Source organism: Zonotrichia leucophrys, chromosome 2 (genome assembly GCF_028769735.1).
Source record: "Zonotrichia leucophrys gambelii isolate GWCS_2022_RI chromosome 2, RI_Zleu_2.0, whole genome shotgun sequence".
NCBI classification, from domain to species: domain Eukaryota; kingdom Metazoa; phylum Chordata; class Aves; order Passeriformes; family Passerellidae; genus Zonotrichia; species Zonotrichia leucophrys.
Window position 1 is genome coordinate 32,955,553 of NC_088171.1, and position 26,938 is coordinate 32,982,490.

The window sequence follows — 26,938 nt, forward strand, 5'->3', positions numbered from 1 at the left end:
ATCAACAGAAAAGGAAAACTGGGCATGCAGATTAATTAGCATGAGAAGTGAGAGAATTCTTAACCATAAAAGAAGGAATACAAATTAATAAAAGAATGAGATAACTTGTAGCCAATGAATGCTAATTCCTTCATTTGCTAAAATGTATAAATAGTGAAAAGTTTTCCTGGTCCTAGTGCTGGCTTTGGGGATTTCCCACCCAGCATCCCTTTCTGCACAGAACTGTCAATAAATTGTCTCTCTGTATGGACTGGCCTCTTGCACAATGGGTGAAAGAACTTATTTTGGTGACATTATAAGATATCTCATATATCACATTCAGAACTTCTACGTCTTGTCTTTGTGAATCTGAAAAAACCAAGGCACAGGTGAACTGTTACTATTTAGAAATAGTATATAACAGATTATTAATGCCTAAGTAACTGAGTAGCCTTCCTCCTGCCTAAAGAAGCACATGCACCCCTGAGAAAAAAGGATGCTGTAAATATCCTAACTTTCACTCCCAGGCTAGCTGAACTACTCTGTGTCATTCTGGGCCTGTACTGCAAAGTCAGGACTTGCTAATCTTCTCCTTTCAGTACAATATGCTTATTACTTCAGCTTCTGGATGGAAAGATCTCTACCACAAGTATGTATTATAGACAATTAGATTAAACAAGCAATGTTTACTAAACATTTCAGGATATCTATCTATCTTGCATCAGTCTGTTTAGCTGCATTAGCTGATGGCTTAAAATGTAATTTGATATGTTTTTGAAACCACAGTGGATATGTTATTGTTTGTGTCAGGCCAATGGTTTTCCTATCATGAGCATTAGAGGATAATCCTTTTCTGGTTTTGATTTTAACTTCAGTTTGTGAATTGAGGGATAAAATACCATTAAACTATTAGTGTTTGTAGAGTACATTGAGAATACCAATGTGCTTAGAAGAGACATGGTACATTACAACATTTTCATCTGTATGAAACCTGTTACAAACTTCCTAATCATTTGGATTATTTCAATTTCATTTCTCAGCATTCACAAGAAGCTGGCTCTTCTTTCCAGTCCTTACCTCAAAAATCTGAGTAAGAGATTTCTGTCCCTGAGATTACTGTCCCTGTATTTTCTGCCATCCCTCAAAGATGCACAGAGCAGTACAAAGGGAGCTGCCACACCGAGTGCTGGCAGGGCCTGGAAGGGCTCAAGTGCTGTTTCTCAGTGGAAAAGAAACCAGCAGTAAATTCTGTGCTTCTTCCCCAAGGAAAGGAGGGGCAGACCTCTGATTTTATCTTTCCTCACCACAGCTCGTGTCAGCAAAGGGTCCGACCTTGGGAGCAGCAAGCTGAACTCCTCAACCTGGACAGCTGACCTTCCTGAAAATGGCATTTATCCTCATATTTATCCTCCCAGCACAGCTATTTCTGTGCATCCCATGGATAAAGCAGGCATCTTATGATTGCCTTCAAGATGAAATTAAAACTCTATATGTAAACTCTTTTTAAAGAGTTCACGTATGTGTATGTAAACTATATGTAAACTGTGAAATCTGAAACTGGCCAGAAGTACATTCCTAGTTTTCTCTTTTTTTTTTTTTTTTTACTGTTACATGATAAAATCTGGAAAGTCAAGTGATAGCTGTGTCAGTTTTGTTTATTTCAACAAAGCAAAGGTCAAATGCATTAAAATTCTTACAGCTTCAATGTAGTAGTAATTGTTAGACGGCAGAACCACAGAATATCAAAGTCTATTTTTTTAAATCTTACCATATGGGACATGATATCACTAACAAAGTGGCTCATTCCTTTTATTAATAAAAGAGTCTCATTTTTCCAGGAATCTCTCTCCCTTCAAGTCATGGCATTAAGCTGTTCAACGCCTTGTTATCTGTGGAATTAAAATTCGGAACATCACATGAATGCACAAACAGCAAGCTCACGCTAAACCCCTGCTTTGGCTGTCACTATCCTATTCAAAAAACGAGAATCAAAGCAACAAACATTTTGGCGTTATTTCTGGGACACGGGTGTCTGTGGCTGTCAGGACAAAGAGGTTTTCTTCTGGATCACGTTTGTTTCCTTAGCCAGCCCACGTGAGACCGGGACACAGATCGCCAAGGCAGGACGAGATCCCTCCAGCGGGAGCTGCAGGAACCATTGCTCGGGACAGAGGCAGCCCCTCCGCCCCTCGGGCAGGGCAGCCCGGTGCTCCCGGGGTACGGCAGGGTGTCAGAGACACGGCAGGGTGTCCAGGGACACGGCAGGGTGACCAGGGGCACGGCAGGGTGTCACGGGCACGGCAGGGTAACCAGGGGCACGGCAGGGTGTCAGGGGCACGGCAGGGTGTCCAGGGACACGGCAGGGTGTCAGGGGCACGGCAGGGTGTCAGGGGCACGGCAGGGTAACCAGGGGCACGGCAGGGTGTCACGGGCACGGCAGGGTGTCACGGGCACGGCAGGGTGTCCGGGGCACGACAGGGTGTCACAGGCACGGCAGGGTGTCACAGGCACTGCAGGGTGACCAGGGGCACGGCAGGGTGTCACGGGCACGGCAGGGTGACCAGGGGCACGGCAGGGTGTCCAAGGGCTCCGGGCGCGCCCGTCCCAGACTGGGATCGCGTCTCCCGGGAAGGAGCCCCGGCCCCGCCCCTTGGGAGACACGGCCCCGCCCTCCAGCCACGCCTCTCAGACCACGCCCTCACATGAAGGCGTGTTCTCCAGCTAAGCCACGCCCCCTAGGACCGCGCCCCCAAGGGCCGTCGCGCACGCGCCCTCCACGTGTCACTGCCGAGCCCCTCCCCGCTCTTTGTTTACCCCGCGTGGGGCCGCGCGCCGGCCGATGGCGTCAGCGCGCCCGGCCCCGCCCCCAGGCCGCGTCCGCTGCAGGAGCCGCCCGCGCCCCTCGGTGTGCCCGTGCCCGGTGCCCAGCCCCGCACACGCTGCTCGCCGCCCGGCTGCCGGCGGGCGCATGTTCCCGGGCGGGGTCGGCGCGCCGGCGGTGAGCGCGGGCGAGCATGGCCACGCCTGGGTCGGAGAAGAGCAGCAAGAAGAAGACGGAGAAGAAGCTCGCCGCCCGCGAGGAGGCGAAGCTGCTCGCCTCCTTCATGGGCGTCATGAACGCCATGCGCAAGCAGGTACGGCAGGGGCTGGCCGGGACTGGCAGCCCGCGGGCTCCGTGCTGCCCTCAGGGCCGGTCCCGAGGGTTTCCCGTCCTTTGGGCCCGGCTGCGGGGGAGCCCAGCGGAGGCGGCACCGCCGTGCCCGGCCTCCGGAGCCGCACGGCGAGAGGGCCGAGCTCCGGTTTGTGTGTGCCGGCCCCGTGTGGTGCTGCCGGCAGAAGACGCCGTGGATCTGTTTTTCCTTGCGGGCGGTCGGGCAGGATGAGGCTGTGGGTGATGGATGGCCCGGTGTCCCCAGCTGGAGCATTCACGGAGCCCGTTTCGGACCGAACCCCGAGGGCAGGGGACAGACGCTGCTGCTGGATTGTTGACCAGAAACTCTTCTCTGAGCAGTGAAACTGCAGCGGGAGGAGAGGGAAGAGTAGAACCATGGTTTGGTTTCGCAGATTGTGAATACCTCTTTTGTCTTGAATACCTCTGGCCATCGCGCTAGGAAGCCAGTGGCAGTGTAGGAGTGTGGTGGCTTCATCCAGCCTCAATTTGTGAAACTCTTGTCTGATCAGCTTCCATGGTCAATATTTTAATAGTATTAAACGTGACTCCTCTGTTCACCAATAGAGCAAGAGCGGTAACCAAAATCACAATCATGCAAGTGCATTTCAGTTGAGCTCTCCAAACTGAAATAAATACTAATTGTCAAATATTTTTCTATAAAAGACATTGAACTAATGGTACAAGAGCAGAAGGATGATAGATGTAACTCCTTGCGTGTGAAGAAATCTTTCTTCTCAGAGAAGGATCTAGATTGGTTGTAGAACTTTATTTAAAAACAGTGATGTGCAGCAGAGTTAAAGCTGACTCTAAACCCAGACCATGTAGGGGCTTCACACTTGGCACTGTCATGTGTTGTATCTTCTAGAGTTTAGTTGCTTGTCCTCCAGTGTTAGTCTTGCCAGAGGCTCAGCCCATCTTTTAATGCTGTCTGCACCAGCAGTCTGGGTCCTGACCTCACAAGTATTGGTGTTTGTTCTGCTTTTCTCTGGCACTTCAGCCCTGTTCTTCTCTCAGTAATAGACAGTCAGTTATGTTGTCTGCATAAACCATTTCATGCAACTAAGCTCTTAGGTATGAAAAACTTCTTTTTTTCAATTACTTCGGGTATTAGAGTAAAGACTTAAGGCCTGTAATCTATGTTTTTTATGTAGGCTTTGTTTCTGATTTGAAAGTGTGAACATATTCCAAGGTGTGGCTGAATTAATAACTTGGTTCCTCAGTGTTTAGTTCATACCTCTGCCATTGTTTACCAGGACATACCAGATGCTCTTATGATTTGTGAGTAGATAAAGGAAATATTGCCCTCCTGTGGATATATGAGCAGTCCCCAGCACAGAATTTCACAGTGCTTTACCACGTCCCTGTTCCAGTGTGTGGTGCCACATAGTTCTGTGTAAGTGCCTCATCTTGCAGTGCAGTGGGATGCCAGCTCTCATGTAGCCAATGAGCCACTCCAGACAAGGAGTGAGAGGGTCAGGATTAAGTGCTGTGAAGACTGTGTGTACTTCTGATTCAGATTCCAGAATCTGTTATGCTCAGGGAGTAGCAGCTCTGAGTTTTGCCTTCAGACTTCTCATCTGACCTCAGATGAGCTTTACATAGCCCACACGGTGCTGACTGGTCCAGACATTTTTGCAGATTTCATGGAACTCATGCCTCTTTTATGAGTTGTTTGGAAGAGGACCTCAAGTAGTACTGAGGGAGTGGGGGGAGGTGTGGTTATACAGGATAAATTTGGGAAGTCAGCAGGAGCCAGAGGAAAACACACTAATTTCAGCTCATTAGTTATGCTGAAGTTGCAAGAGGATTTGTAGTCAGCTCTTTCCTCTTGTATTTTGGCAAGTCAAGAGCTGTTCTGTAGTTACAAAACCTGAATATGAGTTAAAATTTCCTGTGATGGAAGTGTCAAGGTACACCTGCAGCTCTAGATATTTAGCTCATTAGTTAATCCTGTAGGAATCTGGGCCAATGGGAACTTACAGCTCATTTTAATGGGGCTGCTTTTTGTGTGAGCTGGGATCCTCCATCAGTATGGGAGTTCAGAGTAAATTGTGAGCATACCTGCACTCAGTACAGGTGAGATGTTGGGCCAGGTGTGTTTAGTGCTTGGAGGACTTGATGCTTGTCTCCAGCATTGATGACCCACATCTTTGTGGGTTTTCCAGAGCTATTGGACAGTGTGTGCATAAACAATTTGTTGCAACATTGGAGCTCAGTGGAGGTCAGCCAAGGATGAAGTCATTGGGAATGAGGCTGGGATAGAGCTGCAAGGTGTTGCTGAACCTGTTCTTTAGAAGGTGAAGTGTCCTTTGGTTAACACCAGTCACCTGCTGCGTCATGGAGGCGACCCCCTGACAACAGTGGGGCCTTCTGGGGAGAAGTGCAGCAATCCTCAGAAGAGCAGGAGTTGAATGGAACCATCACACCCAGAAACCTCCCAGGGAAAGAAGTTGAAATGATGGTCTGTTGGGGTTGGCAAATGCACCGGAGCAGCCTCAGAGCATCTGAGGTGTTACAAATGCTGAGCTGAGGCATTTGAAGTGTCTTAGAAATGCAGTGTGGAGCTCAAGCAACAGCTGCAAGTCTTGGCAAAGCTTGCCCATAGGATTTTATGGTATCTTGTACTGCTAGTTTCCAATGCTTGTTTTGAACCAGAAGTGTTAGAAATTTCAGCTTTTAAAGGATTTCCTCTGAAACTTTTCCAGAATGGTCTCTTTTTTTGTTGTTATTTCAATCATAAATGGTTTAAAACTACATAGGAAGCTATATGTCACCCCCATCTAACTTCCATTTGGATAATATTTTTGAAAGTATTATTTATATTTTGTCCAGTATGTGCTTTTGAGTGTCCTGTAAAAAAAATACAAGTAGGCATGTTTAAAGGAATTGTAAATGTGGGTTATCAGCGCTAGATAATATTATCTCCATGTGGAAAACTCGCAGTTCTAAGCAAGTATGTATTTCCCACACTAGAAACATTCTTTTCTGGGGCTGGCCTTGGATGGGTGTATGTAAATGTTTTTGAGAGCAGTTCCATGAACTTTAAGGTAATAGTCCAAAATTATTTCCTATTTTTTGAGGAAGCAGTGCTGCTAGTTTTTCTTTTTTAGTAGATAGTTATAATTAGCTGTAGTATGATATGCATTTATTTCACTCAATATGTTCTCAGAAGAGAAAGCATTTCAGAATCTGTTAAAATTATGTGTTTTTACCCCAATCCTCCCAACAGCTTTTATAAGTTCTGTTGCTTTCCCTTCTCTTTCTAGAGCATGACAGGTCACATGTAGGGGAGAAATTAGCTGCCTACATATAAACAGCAACAAATGAGAAACAAATTAGGTTTTGTTTGTTTGCTCATGAGGTATGTCCAGTCAAACCCTTCCACAGAAATGATATTTCTTGATAAATTTTCTTTAAAATGCTCCATTGAGTGCTTTAAACTCATTCATCACTTTGACTCCAGTTGGGAAATAGGATGGCAGTCTTCAGATATGAGGTTCTTGTGAATTGTTTTGAAAATCAGCGTCAGAGTAGAGGAGAGCCACTGGTAGATGAAAGCAGTGCAATATAAATGCAGCCCCTACTAGGTGCTGCAGAGCTACATTACTGTAGGGTGATGTAAAAGCTACAGGAAATACTTTGATCAGAGTTGATGTTATTTGTGACCATCCTGTACAAATTCATGGGTAAATTGATGTTTGCTAGTTCTCCAGGCTACTGAACTTTGACTTCCAGAAAATCTTTTTGTCACATAATGCTCTTGAGTTGTGTGTGTTACAAAAAGTAATGAATTTCCATAAGCTGTTTTTAAAGAAATGTTGTTGAAATATTTTCAAAAATGCTAATTTTTGTCTTTTTTCCCTCTGATTCAGAAAACTCTTTGTGATGTCATTCTTATGGTTCAAGAAAGAAAGATCCCAGCTCACCGTGTTGTGCTTGCTTCAGCCAGTCATTTTTTTAACTTGATGTTTACTAGTAAGTCTTTTGAAAATTGATTCATTTTAAACTTTCATTATGATATCCTGTTATATATGTGTCTGTCAACCTGTTGATCTTATGAAAGTGATTAATTTGAGGGATAAGTGTAAGTGAAGATATCTCATTTTGTCTCCTTCCATTCATCTCTGTTCACCTCTCTCCTCATTTTTCCTTTAACTCTTGTGATCAAATCAAGTGTTACTTTATATATAAGGTCTCTTAATTAATATCTGGGGCCTATACACTGTATTAGTTTATCATCTCCCTTCCTTAACCTGAAATTTGGGAATTTTTTTTGTCCCATTACAGAATTTGTCTGCCATCAGGCATTACTGCATATAAATTGGGTTATCAGAGGTTAGAGACATCATTTAGTGGCTGGAGTGGATGATCTTAGAGATCTTTTCCAACCTTAATGTGATTACTTTAACTCAGTGATTCTGTAATTATTTCATTTATGCTCTCTTTAAAACTTCAATCATGGTTTAAAACTACAAAGGAAGCTATCTGTCACCCCTTATATTTTCTATGCTTTACCCATAAATTGTAAAATTACTCTAAAATCAAAGTTGAGTGGAAGTAAAATAAATAACCATTCATTCTAGTGCTCCTTGAATGAAATTGCCCATCTGTGGGCAAACCTAGTGCTGTCTCTGGATGTGGGGAGCTTGGAGCTGTCTCCATTGTTACCAGCTTGAATGTGGAAATGGCTTTTGACAGTGGTAATGCTAACATGGCAGTCTGGCTGCAGTCAACAACGCCTAGGACTTTTCCTACTTAACACAGTTTATCATAATTTAGATAATACAAGGATGTACTCACACCAGTTATCTTGTTTATTCCACTGCCTCCTTTCCTGACTTGCATTAGCAATCCTGGGAAAACAGCAATCAACTCTGAGCAGTTTTTGGGAGGTTACCACTTTGAATAATTGCTTTATTTTCTACTGTTTGCAAAACATACAATAACTAGAGTGAGTTCTTGATTAAAAGTTTGTCTTTTAATCTGTTTGCAGCAAATATGATTGAATCAAAGTCCTTTGAAGTGGAGCTAAAAGATGCAGAGCCTGACATTATTGAACAGCTCGTGGAGTTTGCTTATACTGCAAGGTAGTTTTGTTATTTCAAGCTCATGCTTTTCTAGGAAGCCTGCCAATTTTAAAGGATAAAAACTTAATATACTGTTTTTGTGATTCATCAGTTTTGTTACCATTGAAATTCTTTCCTTTGTTTAAAGCCTGATGTGACTAGACCTTCTATCCTTCTTCCCTCTTCCTTTTTCTTTAACCAGTAGGAAGCCCTACAGACTAAAGGAAACAGTATTTGTCTCCAGAAAGCAATTCAAAGCACTTCAAGCTTTTGACTTCAGTGTTGGAGTCAAATGATGTTTCCCACGGTTCTGTAATTCAGGTCCCTATTGATGTCAGCAGGGTCTCTCTTTGTGGCCCTAGTAGCTATGGCACAAAACCACTTCCAGGAAGTTATACCTTCATCTCAAAACAGGCAGGGTGGATAACTCCTCTGTCCAAGTGTTTCCCCCCTGTCTCAGCTTGTCCATGTATTTGGGGGTTTTTGTGGGTCTTTTTTCTCTTCCAGCCCCTCCCCCCACCCAAGCAGAGCTCTTGCAGATGGCTGGGATTGTAAACAGCATTTAATCGGCTTTAATCCAACCTATGGATGGCAGGCCTTTCATCTAATGGGGTTAACTCTCATTAGGGAGGCTTTCTCCTTTCCTTTGAGAGCAATCTTCTTGTATAGGCCATCAGTGGTAAGAGACAGTCTGTGTCAACAGCCCACCCCAGCCCCATGTTTGCCTGCCCTGATAGCCAAGCCCTAGATGGACTGTGGCTTCCAGAAGTTCTCAGGAAGCACTGCCAAACTGGTTGTTCTGCTTATGCACTTTGGGCAAATCAGACACACCAGTCCTGACAGAGTTTATACAGATTTTGCTGATACCTGTTTGGAAGTTGAAAATAGTCATTCAAACAGTTCTGGGTTTGTTGGGTTTTTTTTAACCTTTTGTGAAGGTGGTTAATCACACAACTCATAGCAATAATATAAGGACTGCAGAGGACCTGTGTTAAAGGCTTTTATTCTTCAAATCTGAGGACTGGTTATTCTTTGCCCTGCCTAGGTGAAGTGGAGCAAACAAAAGCAGTTTGGAAAGATCATGAAGGATGTGTCCTTAGACAGTATGAGAAAGATTCTTGGGTAAATAGGAGGGAAATCATTTTGCCATTTATGTGAATTTGTGTAAGTTTCTTTTTTTTTATTGCCGCATTAGGTCATTTCAGTGATGCTAATTTTACACCTTCTGTTTTGCAGAATCTCAGTTAACAGCAATAATGTCCAGTCTTTACTAGATGCAGCAAACCAGTATCAGATTGAACCTGTGAAAAAAATGTGTGTGGACTTTTTAAAAGAACAGGTTGATGCTTCCAATTGTCTTGGTAAGAGAGATACACTTAAATTTGCTGTTTATTTTTTAACTTCGCTGTATTGTCTGTCTGTGGATAGCCATAACATTTGTCTAAATCCAGGCATGTAAAAATAATTTTTCTCTGAATCTGAACTGTTGCCCCTTGCCACAGGGTCTGCTGACTGTGCAAGGTCTCATCCAGCTTGGCAGGATGCTGGGGCTTCTTGTTTGTTAGAGAACTGCATGTGTTCAGTGAGGTGGAGCTTTCAGTTGTGACTGTACTTGCAAACAGAATTTTACATATTTGTAACTTCTCCAAAACTAGCATATCTTTTACAAGTATAAACAGAGTAAGTTTAGGCTACTTTTGGTTTTATTCACTTTTTATTTTGACTGAAAACAATGAATGTTATCTGGACACGTTTGATATGTTCTGTAGCTCTAATGTGGACTTGGTGTTACAGAAAAGGTAAACAACAAGTAGAACTAAATACTTTTTCATGCTTAAGATTTGGTGCACTTCATATAATCAGAAATTTAGGAGAAACTAAACTTTTTTGTGTTTTTTATTGTCATTGTTAGGTACTCTCCTAGTAAGATCTCAGTCATATTACAGATGTTTATAGCAGCCATAGAAATGTTTTACAGAGTATATCTGAACTACAGTGACAGAGTATATCTGAACTACAATGACTCAGCTGACACTTCAGTGCAGCACAGCTGTGGCTCTGAAACAACTGCTGCAAGAAAGGCATTACCTAAGGAAAATACCACTTAGGCTTGCTTTGAGGCATATTTCTGCCCTGTGGCTTCTGTTAGGTGAAAAAAAATAATTATGATCTCTAGCACTTGCATACTTTGTTGCTAATTTATTGCAAAAAGATTGAATCAGTTTTTCCTTATGGCATTGTTTTTAAATTGAAACATGGTTTGTGCAGACTCATAAGCAAGTACACAGTTCATTTTAAAAAAAAGTATTTGAAAGAAACCATGCCTTAATGTGAATCTTGAAATTTTGTCATATAGGTGGATTTTATACTTCTAGTTTGGATTTTACTACTCTGAGCAGCTCAGACTGGTTGCGACCCATATGTTAGTGAATTGCTCCTACCCTACTTGCCATTTCCTCTGTGAGAAGGAAGACCTGTGGCATGATGAGAAGTTGCTGCTGAAAAACTCTGTGCTTACCTGGTTTTTAATGGCAAAGTTGGCAGTGGTGCTTCTCAGCTGCTATTGCTGTTTATACCTTTATGCCAACCTTCTGTCCTTCCAGCAACATCAATTTGACTTTGTGTTGGTCTGCAGCTGACTGTGTTACATGTACAGAAAAATCCCAGTTCACCATGGCTCTTGAAGGGAACTGGGCTTGGCTGGTGACTGATGGTGCATGAGCAGGTCAGGAGAGGTTGTAAAACATGGATCCAGTTTCTCAAGCTGTTCTGGTTAGACGTGGTTAGGGTGGCTTGGCTCAGACTTGGTTAAGGTGCTGTTGTCTGCTTTGTAATTGGGAAAGAAGCAGTGAGGAAATAGTGCTGGAGAGACAGTTAATACAGCAAGTGTTACAGGTCTGACTCTCCAGTCAGCTCAGCAGGGATAGGAATCAGCAGCTTGCCCGTCTTAGTTTGCCTTGAATTGCAGATGAGTTGTGATAGCATGTGTTTTAATGGGGGTAAAAAAGGCATGGTAACAAATATTAAATTGGAATTGTAAGTATCACTGAAATTACAGTAATTGTATTCTATTTTCATATATTAAAGGTAATTGCAGTTCCAGTTTAAAAGGGGCTTTTTCTTAATTTTCCTTCATATAGGCATAAGTGTGCTAGCAGAATGCCTAGACTGCCCAGAGCTGAAAGCCACTGCCGATGACTTCATCCATCAGCATTTCACTGAGGTTTACAAGACAGATGAGTTTCTCCAGCTCGATGTTAAACGTGTGACACATCTCCTGAACCAAGATACACTGACAGTGAGGGCAGAAGACCAGGTGAGATCCCTGTTTCATAGCAGCTAAAAGTATTGAACTATCTTTTTTTTAATCAAGAACTCACTTCAGGTATTCAAGTGTCTCACTTACTGATGTTCCTAGAGGATATGATGCACATAGTGCTTGCTAAATTGTGGAGTAAAAGGTGAATCCTAACTTGATCAAAACCAAATATTAATAAATATTCACATTTCAAGTGTAGTTTAAAGATGTGTTGTTTCAGCAAAGTTGGAAGAAAGAGAGGGAATAAACAGTTTCCTTTGTCAAGATAGCTGTAGGACTTCTGATTGAATAGTACATAAGCTAAATTATGTGGTTTGTAGTGATTGCTTCTAGATTGGGAATTATGTGCTTTTGGTGAACCAAAGTGGACCACTTCGAAGTGGTGAGCAAACTGCACCTTAATGGATGCACATTTCTACCTGAGTATGGCCGAGCCTGTTCAGAGAGGAGTTTTGTGATGGAAACATATAAATATATACACAAGCCTGGGGAAATGAGGGACTTGCCAGTAAGATGAGTAACACACTGAAAGCTACACGCATTGGCAGTGGTGGATTGCTGGAAGACCCTTATTTAGGGACTGGGCATAAAATTTAGGTGGCTGAAATGAGCGTGGAGTTCACTCAATTCAAATTTGTAACTTGTAGTAGAAGTCACATCCGCAGTTGTCCCATTTGGAATGCTTGTTTCAGCTTAGAGCACAGCCCTGAATGATTGTTTTCCAGCTTGTTCTTCCTACTGCAGGAAAAGAGGAAGCAATAGGTGTCTGCACTGCAGCCCAGACAGGTGGTTGTAGGCTGTTGTAGCAGCTGAGTGGTACTTGTAGCTTCTGAGTCAAAGCTGTTGAAAACAAACTGAAATCTTCTCTTTGTAGCCCTGCTGTTCAGGTACTTGAATTTGGTAATTTAAGTTTGTGTGGGTATGGCATCATGAGTTGATGATGATGATGAGTCAACTCATGATGCCATACCCACACAAACTTCTCCTTTGTAGTGCAGCAGAGGGATGTTATAGCTGAGATGGTGTGTATATCCTCTTGGAAATGGATGTTCTTCTGACTTCTGCTGGAGTTTCCATTGACATTGACGTCCAACAGGCAGAGAATTGATTTGAAGCATTAAGGTTTAATTATTTATCTTACTGTATGTGATGTAACTTATGAAAATAAGAATTAGTAGGAGTGGGGGATAATATCAAGTGATTTAATGTGGTAGTTGGTTTGTTGCAGGTATAAAAATGAGTAGTGTCACAGATCAACATTCTTACTGAGTGCTGGGAACAGTTCAGGTCATGGGGTAACATTCTCAGAGCTGGAATTCTGTTTGGCTTGCAGCCAAAATGGCACTTATGATTTACGTTCTTGAAGTTCTATTTGTCACAAGTATATATTGTTACATATTCAGCATGGCATCATTAAAATTCCTTTAGGAGACTGGTAGTGTGCAGTAGGAAACTACAAAAGTTTAACAGTTGCACTACAGGAATCATATTTCTCAGAAGTACTGCTGGGAAGTTGACATTATTCTCTAACTTTTGTTTTGGTGTGGAGCATACTTGCATTTAGCAAAAAGAGAAGGTAGCATTAAGGACTGTCTGTCCTGCACTATGTTCCTGCTCAAGTCATTCTGTTGAATTTCCTTAGCTGATGGAATTGAGCCTTTGATTGTTTTCTTTGCTCTCCCATATTCCCTGATAATTTTGCAGAGTTACAGCTGGGCTGGTCTCGTAGTCCTGAATTATTCTTCCATGCAGTGTCTTTCCATGTCATATCTCAGTCACCCAGCACTAACTGCTGTGACCAGTTTCAGCTGCAGGTGTAGGCACTGCCTGTGCTATTGCTTACAGTGAGGTTGTCCTGCCACTTCAGAGTCAGTGCTGCTGAGTAAGCTTGCTGTGTCTGAGAGCAGCATGGAAGTATCAGAATACACATGTAATCCTGGATTTTTTTTTTTGCATTTCTTCCTGACCCAGTGTCCAATTTTAAATAGAGCAGATTTGTTGATATCTTCCCTGTTCTACCTTATCTGACCTCTAAGAATACCCATTATCTTTTCCTGTGAGGAGGAGAAAAAGACGAGATGCTCTGGTAAATTTACAGTAGTTCGCAGATAAAAACTTTAAGTGGTCCCCTAAGACACAACAATAGCAATGTATTTGGATACCCAACAGGATGATTTATTCAGAGAACTTCTCTCACCTCAGGAGACTGTATCAAGAAGAAGTTATTTCATTTCTGTGAAAGCATTACTGATGTTATGACACAGAACTTGAGTAGTATTAGATTTTACCTGGTACGGGAGTTACCCACATAAATGTGAATTGCAGATTCTTGTTTTCTATTTGGAGGGAAAAAAGTTAAGTAGCAGCAGTAGTAGGCTTTTGAAATTTGTTGGTGAGATTTATTCAGTGGTTGTGCATTTGTTTTACTTGTCTGAGCATTGTCTTTTTTGGGCTTGGTTGACTTTTGTGGTAGGGTTTGTTTTGGGTTTTTTTGAAAGACAGCAATTGGATCCCCACATAATGAAATGTTAGTATACCTCCAGCAGGCATTAGAATCAGTTATAGCATTAAGGTTCTGTTACTTGTCATGCTGTGTGGTGATGTACCTTATCCCTTTCTCTCCTTGTCTCTTGTTGAAGGTTTATGATGCAGCGGTCAGATGGCTGAAGTATGACGAACCAAATCGCCAGCCCTTCATGGTTGATATTCTTGCTAAAGTCCGATTTCCTCTAATATCAAAGAACTTCTTAAGTAAAACTGTTCAGGCTGAACCACTTATTCAGGATAACCCAGAATGCCTTAAAATGGTGATCAGTAAGTTGACCTCTAGCTGAAATCTTTATGATGCTCCATATAATTTTAGAAATGCTTTGAAAAATTTTGAAAATTGTTTGCTTTAAAATGTTCTAACATTTTCACATTAAATCCATCTAGGATTGTCCAAGCTGTGTGTTAGTTGAAGTTGGATTAGCAGATTATTATGTAAATAAAACTCATCTTATGTAACAGTGTGACTTTCATTTGTTTTCTCCTAGCAAATGGCATGAACTCCATGAGAAGTAATGGAATGGAGATTTTGTCAATGACTCCTTAGGGTAACTGAAAGTTAGCCTGCCTTTGTGACAGGCTTGTAACTTCAATATTGTTCATGTTTGTGTGTGCATTAATAAAATAAATATGTCAATATTTTGAATATTTTAAAGCTTTCCTAAACAAGTTAGAATTTTAGGTGTATGTTTTACTGTTTCTATCTATTATATACTGACCATTGATCCTGCAATGATTGATCCTACATTTGCACTCTCAGGGTGCAGACAAAATAGGAAACAAGCTTCCCTTTTGTTTTTAGACAACATTTGTAAAATTTTATCATGTAAGAAAGAAAAGCAATTTCAGTAGCAGTTAGCTAGTTGGCTTCAATTTAGTAGATCTAAAAAACAGCACACAATTGTTTTCCTTCACTCAATGAACAGGATTCAAATTAACCCATATGTTGGTAAGTATCTGCTGACATTTGACATCAGAGTCATACTTTTTGTGTGACACCAAGTTGGGTACATCGTATAGGAAATAAGGATTTTTATCTTCTGGTTTTAGTGGTTTGTAATGTCACCGGTATTTTTGCACTCTTAGGAATGCTTTCTTTTGAGTGTTTCAATGCAATAATCTTAATTGCTTGTTAATATTGGATAAAAGAGCTGATCAATCAATTGGTACATAACATGAGTCTGTATCTGTCCTGTTTTCACATGGAGCAGCCGGTTTGGAATAGGGTGTAAATCTGGATGTATGCTCCCACCCTTTCATGCTGCCATGCATTCTTCCATTTTGAATCAAAGCTGTATAGATGTAATGTAGAAACTTGGTGTTCCTCTTTTCCTTCCCTTCCATGTCTCCCCCATGCCTGCCTCTGAAAGCTCCCAATCCATGTGTGAGCTGCAGTGGCTCTGCAGCTGTTGCTGTTTTCCTGCAGGTGGGATGCGGTACCACCTCCTTTCCCCGGAAGACAGAGAAGAGTTAGTGGAAGGCACGCGGCCGAGAAGGAAAAAGCACGATTATCGCATTGCTTTGTTTGGAGGCTCTCAGCCCCAGTCCTGCAGATATTTTAACCCCAAGGTAATCGTTACCTCAGAATGCATTAAGATTCACTGCTTGTAATCTTACCTGTTTTCTTTGCTGGTGATATTAACTAAGACATAATGATCTACGAAATGGTCTTAGGAAGGAAGTATTCCATCCCTACTGGGTATACAGTTGGAAGAATATAGTTAATTAAGCATTTTTAAGTCTGTGTACCTAGATGTAATGCTTTGTTTTGAATAGAATGATTGTGTTTGTTTCTTAGCAATATTAGATATGGAGAGCTGATCAATCTGTCTGAGTTGAGCATTGACTGGTATGTGTATTTCTCAGCTGCAAATAAACAAAAGGTCACTAAAACATCACGCAGTTGGTTAGGAATATATGAAAGTCTGTATGCATGTGCATGCACATAGGTGTTAAGAGATTACTCAAAGCAGGTTTTTTTAGCATATAATAATTTACTGGCTTGTATGTTAGTGTAGAACCCAGTTTTTATTGGGATTTTTTAGTGCATTTATTATAAGTATGCAACCACTTCTAAATTCTAATGGTTCACAATTTTGTTTGTTCTTAAAAGTATATAAGGAGAAGAATGGGGAGCCAAATATTACATAAGTGGAAGAAAGTGAGTTTTTACAACAAAAAAACTTAGGGATGATCAATTTAGACCAAGCAAGTTCTGCCTGAAATTTGTTTCCATGTTTCTTGAATAAAATCAAGTCTCAGGAATGGTGTAGATCTCAGCTATGCAGATTAAAGTGTCTAAAAACATCAACTGCATGCAGAAGGATTACCCATACCCTATTTTACCAGGCAAGCACATACAGTAATACAGAACAAATTTGCCACATAAGCATCAGGCTCTCTTAAGTTATGAGATCCCATGCATGTAGTAATATTTTGTTGAAGAAATTTTGGTTCTAATTCAGCGTATCAAATGCTTGTTAAAATTTCAAGCAGTTTTGTGGGCTGTGTGAACTTCAAAGTGTGCCCTATCAAATCTAATTTTGAATGAATGAGCCTTTGGGATGTGTTTTGAACTTTTCTTTCACATTCCATTGTAAGACAAAATTCAAGCCACCTCTGAGTACCACTCAAGTCTGGGGGTAAAATCCCCAAAACCCACCAGCTTTGCTGACTTAGCTTGAGAGACACTTAATATGTATTCCTATTGGGAATTCAAAATTCTTAACTAATGACTGCCTTTTTCCTTTATACATATACTGAAGATAAGCAGCACTTCAGCTAGGGGTAAGGAGGTAAGGGGTACAGAGCAGATAATTCTCTCCTTTCCAAAATCTAAGTTTGGGAAGCCTTTCATCAGGGCATTTGTAACTTTTCAAGCAGTTGCATGGTTTTTGCAAAGAAATCTGTTTTGTAGGTAAAGAGTAGTGTCTGTGAAAGTCTACATAAAGCATAGGATAAAAGAGCTTTACCTTTCATAGACTGCTTGTCCAGGAATAACACCAAAAAATAACTGAGTTTGGAAGAAATTTTGAAGAATTGCCTCTTAATCAAAACTTACAGCTTTGCATGTGGGCTAAGGAGTGGGGGAAGAATGGGGCAGGGAAAGAAAACTAAAAATGGGTAATTGGAGATCTTTATTCTAACAAATATGTGTTCCTTCAAAGTTTTCCTAGTGCTTGTATGTTTCCTTGGGTACTCTTAGCTAGCCTGTTATGTCTTGTTGAACAGCTTTTACCTAATTTCCAACTCTTAAGCTATTTAAAGGTCCTTTTCTGGATGTTTTGCTTGAGTATTTGATTTTAATCTTTAAACTCTGACAATAGCTTATTAAAAGCAACAAACCAATGATCCAGAACCGCTGCTGAATTACCATTTAACTCACTTTAACTGGTCTCATCAAAAGATGATGGAAGGGTCACAGAACAGAGAATTAAGCTTATGCATGTACTTTTGCAAGGTTAGGTACTTGGGAAAAATTGAAATTTTGCTTGTCTGTTGAACTGATTGAATAGTGACCTAGCCCCTCACTTCTGATATTAATCAAAATCAGAAATTTAATTAAATTGTTACATGTCACATAAACAATTCAAAACAGAAGTTATATTTTTCCTGAAAATATTTTCTTGGTTGCAATATGAGTTTCCATAGCTGTTATATGATAAAACTAGTGCAAAAATTTTAATTTTCAGTGATTCCTTTGCACACAAAATTAGTCTCTAATGCTGATAGTCATTTCTTTGTTATTGGAAGGGTTCTTTAAATAAGACTGGATTGGATACTGTGTTTTATTTGTGGAGAATATTAGCAGTATTATTTTAAGACAGTATTTGCTCTCTTTGTTGCACTGTGACTGGTATTTCTATTGATGCATGTTCTTCATCAAGAAAGCAAAATGATGCAACGGGATAGATGCAGATGGGCATAACACTTGTGGAGCAGTCTGGCACTAATTTCAGTAGGCATACATGATTTCAGACTACTACTAGAAATCCTAGATGTTCTATTAACAGTTGTGGGAAGCATTTTCTTGTTGAATTTTTCACAGAATTAAAAAAAAAATCCCTAGGTTGGGAATAAAATACTTGTTTTGTTTTATGAATTCTCAGTACAGAATTTGTATATGATTGAGATTTTCTGTCAGCAATATGCTGCTTCTTTTGAAATTACTATCTCTAGTGGCCAGAAATGGTTGGAAGTTTTAAATTCTCAGCAGTGCAAAATTCAACAATGGCAAATAAAAAGTAACAGATGCCTGGCAATGCTATTTCTTGATGATCAAGGGAACCAGTATATCTTTTAGGAGGACATAGAGCTGTAGTCAGTAAGCTGTTCATGGGGAGGTTGTCCACAGTGGACCTGTCTGCTGGTTTTTATGACAAACTTGGAAGAGGAATCAATTGAAAATGAGGAAAAGTCTTACACAAAAATGGTACTTTTTCACAGGGCCCGTAATTTTGTGTGCCGTTCTTGTCACAGGGTCTTGAGGCTCTCAGGAATTCAGGTAGTTTTAATAAGTGATTCAATAAATTGATGAGAGAGAAACAGGTATAGCTTTTGGCTCTGGTGTCCTGCATTGCAACTTGATGAAAACAGATCAGCAGGGAAAGAGTCACCATGTACTTACCTTGGTCCATCTTTCCCTACTCAGTCCCTGAGAACGGAGACTTGCACTGCCCAGGGCTGTGTGGATCTTGACTGTGCTGTAAAGCAACACTTCTGCATAATTCTTTAATGTGTTCAGTTAAAAAAGTGAAATAATTCTATGTGGTACAGACTAACGTCGAAGAGCATTGCAAGAGGATGACCTAAATTGCCTCCTGCTGAAAGAGGAGGATACTGCTGAGTATACTCAAGTTATGGCTTTTCATTTGATAAAGGTATGGATGAAATGGATACATGAACAGAAGCCATAAAAGTGGGTCAGGTCACTGCCCTTTATAACAGGAAAGGAAAACAACGGGATATTTTATAAAATTACCAGAAGTTTGGGCTAGAAAGTATGTTGATCTTGCACAATGCACTGAGACATTTTCTTAAGATTTATGCAGCTATTTATTTTGCCATGCTGTAGTATGGCTTTCCTTTCTAGGATGCCCCAGGACCTGTTTGTCACCATAAAAGGCCACATGCAGCTGACAGCTCTTCTTGATATGGGGGATGCTACAAGAAAAGATTGTAAGATGTTCTGGACTATAACATGCTCTGCCTCTCTTTCTTTGAACCCCCATGTAGGAGTCGCTGTTCTTCCTCATTGACCAAGGTGTTTGAAGTATGTCCTTGCTAAGAAAATGTAATGATGTAACGTCTTGTGTGAACCATTACAGTGAAGGTCATTCAGCAGGTTGAGGTAGACCTTCTTGAGGTGGCACAGATAGCAGTTAAGGTCCCATACTTTCCTGTTCAGTATAGGATTCAAGCTATGCTCATGGAATATGTGAGATGCTATTACTCAAGAAGTGTTTCTTGTGCTGTATGCTATCCTGGTCTGCCATCAGTTGTTGAGTTTGGTGTTTTTAAGGCTTTGGGCATTACTGCTCATATTTGGTACTTGCTGATTTTGCCAATCTACGCAAAATCAGTTTCTAGGCATCATGACTGCCAGTATTTGTGATGGAGCATTACCCTATTTCTCATGCTATCAACTGTGGATAGCTATAGAACATTTGTGTTTTGTAAATTCTGTAAATAAGCTTCTAGTTGTCATGGTAATAAAGTATGTATCAGAGCTTTTTTACTGAGTTGCTTGTCAATTTGGATATTATCTTCTCCTTTTTCCATTGTCTTTGTTTGGTACATTCTGTATTTTATTATTTTTTAGAAATAATATGTTACTATATGTAAGATGTCTTTTTCCATTGCTATAAAAGAAAATGAAATCCTACTTTATTGGTTACATGCATTGTTTCTAACATTATAGCAGCTGGAGGTCAATTGTGTTGGAAAAAAACACCAAAACTGTTTTTCAGGGAAGTTGTACTGGGTGCACACAGGGAATGTGGAAATAGAATTTCTTAATGTCATGGTTCATTGCATCTAACTATGTCTGTTGTCTAAGAGAATTTTTCAAGAGTACGCCTGAGGAGTATTCTTCAATAAACAGTGTTCATGTTTGTTTTGAAAAGGAACTTAAAACTGACCATATCTAAATCTCTATGAAAAGCTCTGTTTGAAAACACTCACTGTACAGGTAAGTGTTATAATCTATTAGACATTACTTGTTCTTTGTAATGCAGGATTACAGCTGGACAGACATCCGATGTCCCTTTGAAAAGCGCAGGGATGCAGCTTGTGTCTTCTGGGACAACGTAGTTTATATTTTGGGTGGTTCCCAGCTCTTCCCTATAAAGCGAATGGACTGCTACAATGTGGTGAAGGATAGCTGGTATTCCAAGCTAGGACCTCCAACACCTCGAGATAGCCTTGCAGCCTGTGCTGCTGAGGGCAAAATTTATACATCTGGTGGTTCAGAAGTGGGTAAGACACTAAAAATCTTTAAAACAAACAAAAAAGCACAAAGAAAGATAGCTGGAAAATTTTCTGGTTTTTTGCATGATTTTGTTGACAAGAAACTGCACGTTGCCATGTTAGCCTAATGAGTTTATTTTCCCATATTTAGGATTTTATCCCCCTTTGCCCGTCCAACAACCTCTTTCTGTTGTGTTTTGAAAATGGTTTCATTGAAATGAATAGTATTTACATTAGTAAAAAGTACACTGCACCTCTTAAAGAGTTAAATAGGGACAAGATTTGATGGAGCTGTGAGCAGCCTGATCTAGTGGAAGTGTCCCTGTCCATGGCACGGGGATTGGAAATAGATGATTTTTAAGGTTCCTTCCAACCCACACCATTCTGTGATGATGTGATTCAATGAAATATATTTTGGGAGTCCCAGTCTTATCTTTCTTCTGTAAATCCACAGAATTCACTGTAGTTTAAAATTTTCTGGAATGTTTAACCAGAATAGCTGTATTTTGGCAATGGCCTTCCTTTTATGCAGCATATGTTGGGCCTAAGGAGGCCTTTTAAGAAGGGGGCAGGCAGGGGGGAAGTGGAAAAGAAATCTCTTATAATCACTGCTTTTGGTGGTGAAATTGTACTTGGTCCTGGTCAAGGAAGTTGTCCAATTTTTTTTGTCAAATGACAGAAGTCATCTTTTGTTATTTTGTTTATCTGTTGGCTTACTTCCACAAATGGAGAAATGATACCTTTAGATCATTTCAGCCTAGTAAAGTAAAAAAAAAAAGACCATTGGGATTTTTTTCTCTCTCCAAAAAGCCTAGAAGGTGACTTATGCTGTGGTGTTGCAGGAACATTTTATTTTGTCTAAACATGGCACATCATCAACAACCCAAAGGTTGAAATGCAGGCGTGGTATACCCATAAAAATAGTTACAGTAATAAAGCTGTGTTCTGGGGAATAAAAACAAATGGGGAAAATCGTAGAAGGAAGATCCTTTTGAGGTCTGCCTTGCTGCAGAGGGAGATGAACATGGGAAAAAATTGTTGTGATCAGTGCTTAACGCTGATAAGTCACTTAATGAAGGTTGTAACATTTAGGCCATGTTTTCTGACCTCTAAAATATGTTAAGAAGTCTAATGTAGCAGCAGAATAAGCAGTTCCCAGCTGCCACCTCGTGTGGTGACTGTGAAATAGCACCTTTCCTATTACTTGAAATAGGCTTAACTAAGGCCACATTGGGCAGCTTGGAACACTACATCATCTCATGAATCTTTACAGTTTCCCATGTTTCAGTTTATGGGGAATAACAGGAAAATTTTTTGGTTGTACAGTATATTTTCTAATGCATGATAAATAGTTAATACAACTGTAGTTGAAGTTTAATGTAGCGGTTTTCTTACAAATACACCCTCACATTACTGCACAATTCCACTTTGCTTTCCATAAATGTTAATCAAGACAGAGTAGTAAAAGCTAAACATAAATAATGGGGTTTAATTTGCCTGTACTTTTTCTTCAGAATTTTATGAATACTGAAATTGGAAAGATCTGTCTCTCCTGAATCTAGTATTTTTGAATTTGAAGCAGGCAATTATGTTGAAAGCATTAATCTGATCAAATGCTACAGTGTGTTTAGCTGTAAAGAAATCTAAAATTTTCATGTTTTTTTCCATCAATTGAAGAGGTTGGATTACTGTATCAGTCCATTACAGACAACATGGCTCTTTTCCCCTTCTTGAATTGATGGGAGTCCTGTTCTATTTGCAGCAACTAGCAGAGTTTGGAAGCTGAAATACCAGATTCTTTCACTCTTGTTTCAGTGCAGGAAAAAAGCTTAACATTATACTGAAAATGAAAGCTTCCGCCTGTTAAAAAAACAAAACAAAAAACCAGGTCTGATGGATTTTTCCATGGAGGGGAATTTCTGCAACTTCAAAGCAATAAGAATGTCTGTTTACATCAAAGAAAAAAATGTCCCACTCTATTCAGTTTGTGGTGATACTGAGAGTGACAGGGTGGGAGTGAACAAATGCACACTTTATAGGATTGTGTTTATAGGAGTCATTTTGGGTCTGGAAACATAGCATCCTGTTGAAGGTTCAAATCCTCACCTGGTAGTAAGTGCTGCTAGTGTGACATGCTTAATTTTAGAAGTAGAAAGCCAAGGTAAAACAGGCACAATAAAAGGCACTTTTAACTATTTTGGGTGAAGATACCTTTGGAAACAAAGGGAAGAAGGATGTGGTTCTGTTCTGAGAAAGTCGTATTCAGCCTTCCCTGCCTTGGTTATGATTTGGTCACTTACCTGAGCACAAGATTTGAGCCCCCATCTCTCTTTAGCAGAAAAATTGCTTTTGATTTCAGTAAGAGTTTCCTTGGCTTTTGAGGGAAGAGTACACAGACCCTGCACTTCCAGGCAATAAGTATCTACCAGTCCTCAGGAAGAAAGTAAATTGGGCAGAGGTAGCTGTTTTCTGGTTGCTAATAATTTCAGGAGTATGTTATGACATAAGCTATCAAATTCCAAAGGCAGCAAGTGTTCTGGGTATTGGACAAGTCACATTGCTTAGAGGAAAAAGACTCATGAACCTATAGTGAGTTTACAAAGCTGGTTTCATCTTCACATCTGAAATTACAGTATATTTCCAAGTAGAAAGAGTAGCATGACCTGATGACAATGGGATGGGTAATTTATATACATCTCTATTTAGCATTTATTTCCCTCCAAGAAAAAAAAACCTTACCTTTTTTCATGTTGTTTTTAAACACAAATAGTAACTTTATAAACTTACTTGCATATTTTGGAACAAAAGAAGCAAAATAATTACAAGTATATGCTTTCTGAATAATCCCAAGTTTAAAGCTGGTTAGTTCTACTTTTGGAGGCAGGAAAGCAGCTTTCCCTTTTCCACTAGCAAACAAAGCATCAATTTGATGATTGCTGTTAGACTCTTCTCTTGAAAGACAACCATAAAGATTAATGCCACTTTGGTGGGTTTCTATTTTTTTAAGGCAATTCTGCACTGTATTTATTTGAATGCTATGACACGAGAACAGAGAGCTGGCACACAAAGCCCAGCATGCTGACTCAGCGCTGCAGCCATGGAATGGTGGAGGCCAATGGGCTCATTTATGTGTGTGGAGGCAGCCTGGGGAACAATGTTTCCGGAAGAGTCCTGAATTCCTGTGAAGTTTATGACCCAGCCACAGAAACGTAAGTGTTGTTTTAAGTCAGGTTGGCTTTAGTCTCTTGTGTAAATGAGTGAAGCGTAGATGACTACAGGAAAACCTCTGGTAAGGAATTTTCCCTGAGTCAGCACTAAGAAATCAGTTCTTTGTAGTTCTACTTGAAAGATGTTTTTTCTTAAGCACCTTTCTTCCATATTTTATTTTCCTAATGATAGGTTATACTTAGTTTCTCTGAATCAGATGGTGATTTTTCTTTTTTTTGTTTGATTTATTTTCCCAGGTGGACTGAACTGTGTCCAATGATTGAAGCCAGAAAGAATCATGGGCTGGTGTTTGTCAAGGACAAAATATTTGCTGTGGGTGGACAAAATAGTTTAGGTACTTTCATTCTATTAATTCTCTATCTGGTCACACAAAGTTTTGTGGAGTTGCTTTTCTGTTTTGGAATGGATTCATTCCACTCTGTTCAGCTGCAAAGCTTGAACAGCACCATCAAACATGTGTTCTTGTTGTCACATCAGTGTTGCCTTCTTCCTTTCACCTCCCCACTTCATTGTTACCTTATTTTTCAAATTCATGTACTCGTGATAGTCAAGTTCAGATATGCACCCCTACTGTAGCCCAGTTCTGAAGCAGTTAATATGGCTAAACCAGGCATCTGAGAAGATTTTGTTTGTTTGTTTTTTATTTTGGGGGTTTTTTTTAGTTATTCATGATTTTAGCATTCTTTTGAGAGACAGGTAAAAGTGTAGCCACTATTTTAGAACTTTACTCTAAAGACTTAAATCTATTCTGCTATTGTAGAATGGTGAAAATGTGAGACCTCTCTTGACTGCTCTAGCTTTGAAATATGATTTGCTGTCATGGCCAGGTCAATTATGATCTGCCTGTCTCCTTGTCTTTTAAAACTAGAAGAATGATACTTTACAAGAAGAATTGAATTTTAATTGCACAGAGTTTCTGAAATGATTTTCAAAATGGAAAAATTCTCATTTATGAGGTTTTTGAACTCACTATTTACAGTAAGTGGAATTCTTGATTTCAGATAAATGCTGTTTTAGAGTACAGCTTGATTTTTAATTGGCTACTGAAACTATTCCATCATGATTGATTCCCAAAGATTTTATCAATCCATAATCTGCCACCTTGCAAAATATAAGTGTATTCGCTGAATGCTCCTCTTAGAAGTGTTAAAAATTGTTCTTACTGTAGTAAAATGAGGAAGAGTTATGTCTGAGTTTAAAAACTCATATATGTTAATGTGATAGATTTTTTTAATCTCTCAGATCTAATAATTGAGTACTGGAAGTAAAACCTGAGTTAAATAGGGACAGTAGCTATTGTTAAGTGTAATTACTAGCATATTTCCTGAATAAGCAAATCTTAGTCACAAAATATACTCTAATAACTTTTTGTTCCTTTGGCCCTTTTCAAAGGAACTTAGGCTTTTTCACTTAGATGATTTTAGTATCATCATGACAAGAGACCTCCTCTATCAGTAAATTGCCAGTTTTGGTAAAAGTACCCATGAGCCCTCTAGAATGAAATGCCACTGCTGTAGGGAAGTTTCAGGTAATTCCTGAGTTTTAGTCACTAGCCCCAAATTCATCAGAAATTCAGTGCTGAAGCTTCTTCTGTTCATGAAGTAACATGTTTGAATCTATAGAAAGCATCTAGTGTGAATTTGTGAGAGTGCATCTTACTTTCTATCTCCTTTTCACTTTTCCCTGGTTTTATATTTATACAAGCATAAGCTGCTAGTTTAGAAGCTGGGGTATATTATCAGATTTGCCTTTTTAAGTGTAGGATTTTTGAAACCTTGAAAATAAAGACTTGAGTTTGCATGCTCTGGTGCAGTCCATACAGTGCAACATAATAAGCAGTTGTCTATCTCATTGTTTTGTAGGTGGCCTTGATAATGTAGAATATTACGATATCAAGATGAATGAATGGAAGATGGTGTCTCCAATGCCATGGAAAGGTGTAACAGTGAAGTGTGCTGCTGTGGGACCTATAGTCTATGTCCTGGCTGGTTTTCAGGGTGTTGGTCGCTTAGGGCACATTCTTGAATATAACACTGAAACAGACAAGTGGACAGCCAACTCCAAAGTCCGTGCTTTCCCAGTGACAAGTTGTTTAATCTGTGTTGTAGACACTTGTGGGGCAAATGAAGAAACTCTAGAGATATGAAGACTCTAGGAGATGCTGAAGCATTCTTCAAGGACTTGGGAAAAGATGGTTTTGGTGCTTTGCTTCCATGTTTTACTGAATTGTGTTAAATTTAGTAACAGGAAGAAATTGAGATGCAGTCTTTTAATTTGTATATACAGCATATATGTATAATGTGGATTTTTGTCATGCCCATTTTCTTGTCTGTTTTAAAGAGATGGGGATGTGTTTTGAGAATCCACTTACCTAGGTGATATCACATGGCATCTTCCTTTAGAAGAACTGTAGGTGTGGCCTTGTCAAACAGAGACCCAATCCAAATATCTAGAATGCCTCTAAAGCATTTGATAAAGAAAAAAATTCTGGTTAAATTTTACCAAGACCAGTTGCAGAGACACGTCCTTTAATGAAGGCGAGTAAATACAGCTTGACTCGTAAGAAAGAGGAACAACAATTTTTTCTCCTTCAGACCTACCTGCAGAAATCTTACTGGGATGAAATGAAGACATTTTCTCAGGAAAGACCAGGGACTGCTGTCTAATAAAGATTCCCAATGTTTCAACAGCTCTCTAGACCATGATAGCTGCCCTCTTCCAGTCAGTTTCTTCCATTATTTGCATGACTGCTTATCAATTTTTTAAGGTTAGAGAGGCCATACATAAAAATTAGAGGAACACTGATGGTCTCTTTGACATTTTGTGGAGCCTTCACAGAAAGACTTTTTGTTTGTTTTTTTTTTTATTACACTGAGGTAGGGAATGGTGGGGCAAGTCAACGACAATTGTGCACTATAATTAGCAAGTTGGAAACTTGGAAAGAATTTTTAATCTATCTTCCCAGGCATCAGACTGTACATATTGTGGATGCCAAACCATTAGCAAACATGGGAACAGGAATGAGAAAAGCAAAGTCAGTACGACACATATATTGATTTTCTTCTTGAAAATGACTGTTTTTAAAATGGCATGAAGCAAGTAATTAAAGATACTTTACAGAAGTCTTCAGAAGTTGCGCATGATTATTCATCTCTGGTT

The 26,938-nt window shown here is 39.9% G+C and overlaps 1 protein-coding gene across 1 annotated transcript; it reads left to right on the forward strand.

The window, feature by feature from the left end:
* The first annotated feature begins 2,838 nt into the window (after nt 1-2,838).
* KLHL7 (kelch like family member 7) lies at nt 2,839-26,901 on the forward strand. Its single transcript, XM_064704470.1, has 11 exons — nt 2,839-3,113; nt 7,024-7,126; nt 8,145-8,238; nt 9,454-9,578; nt 11,358-11,533; nt 14,176-14,350; nt 15,510-15,652; nt 20,320-20,560; nt 23,559-23,760; nt 24,016-24,113; nt 25,642-26,901. Exons 1-11 carry the CDS (start codon nt 2,994-2,996, stop codon nt 25,923-25,925), a joined length of 1,761 nt encoding a protein of 586 aa, XP_064560540.1. The 5' UTR covers nt 2,839-2,993; the 3' UTR covers nt 25,926-26,901.
* The last annotated feature ends 37 nt before the right edge of the window (nt 26,902-26,938 follow it).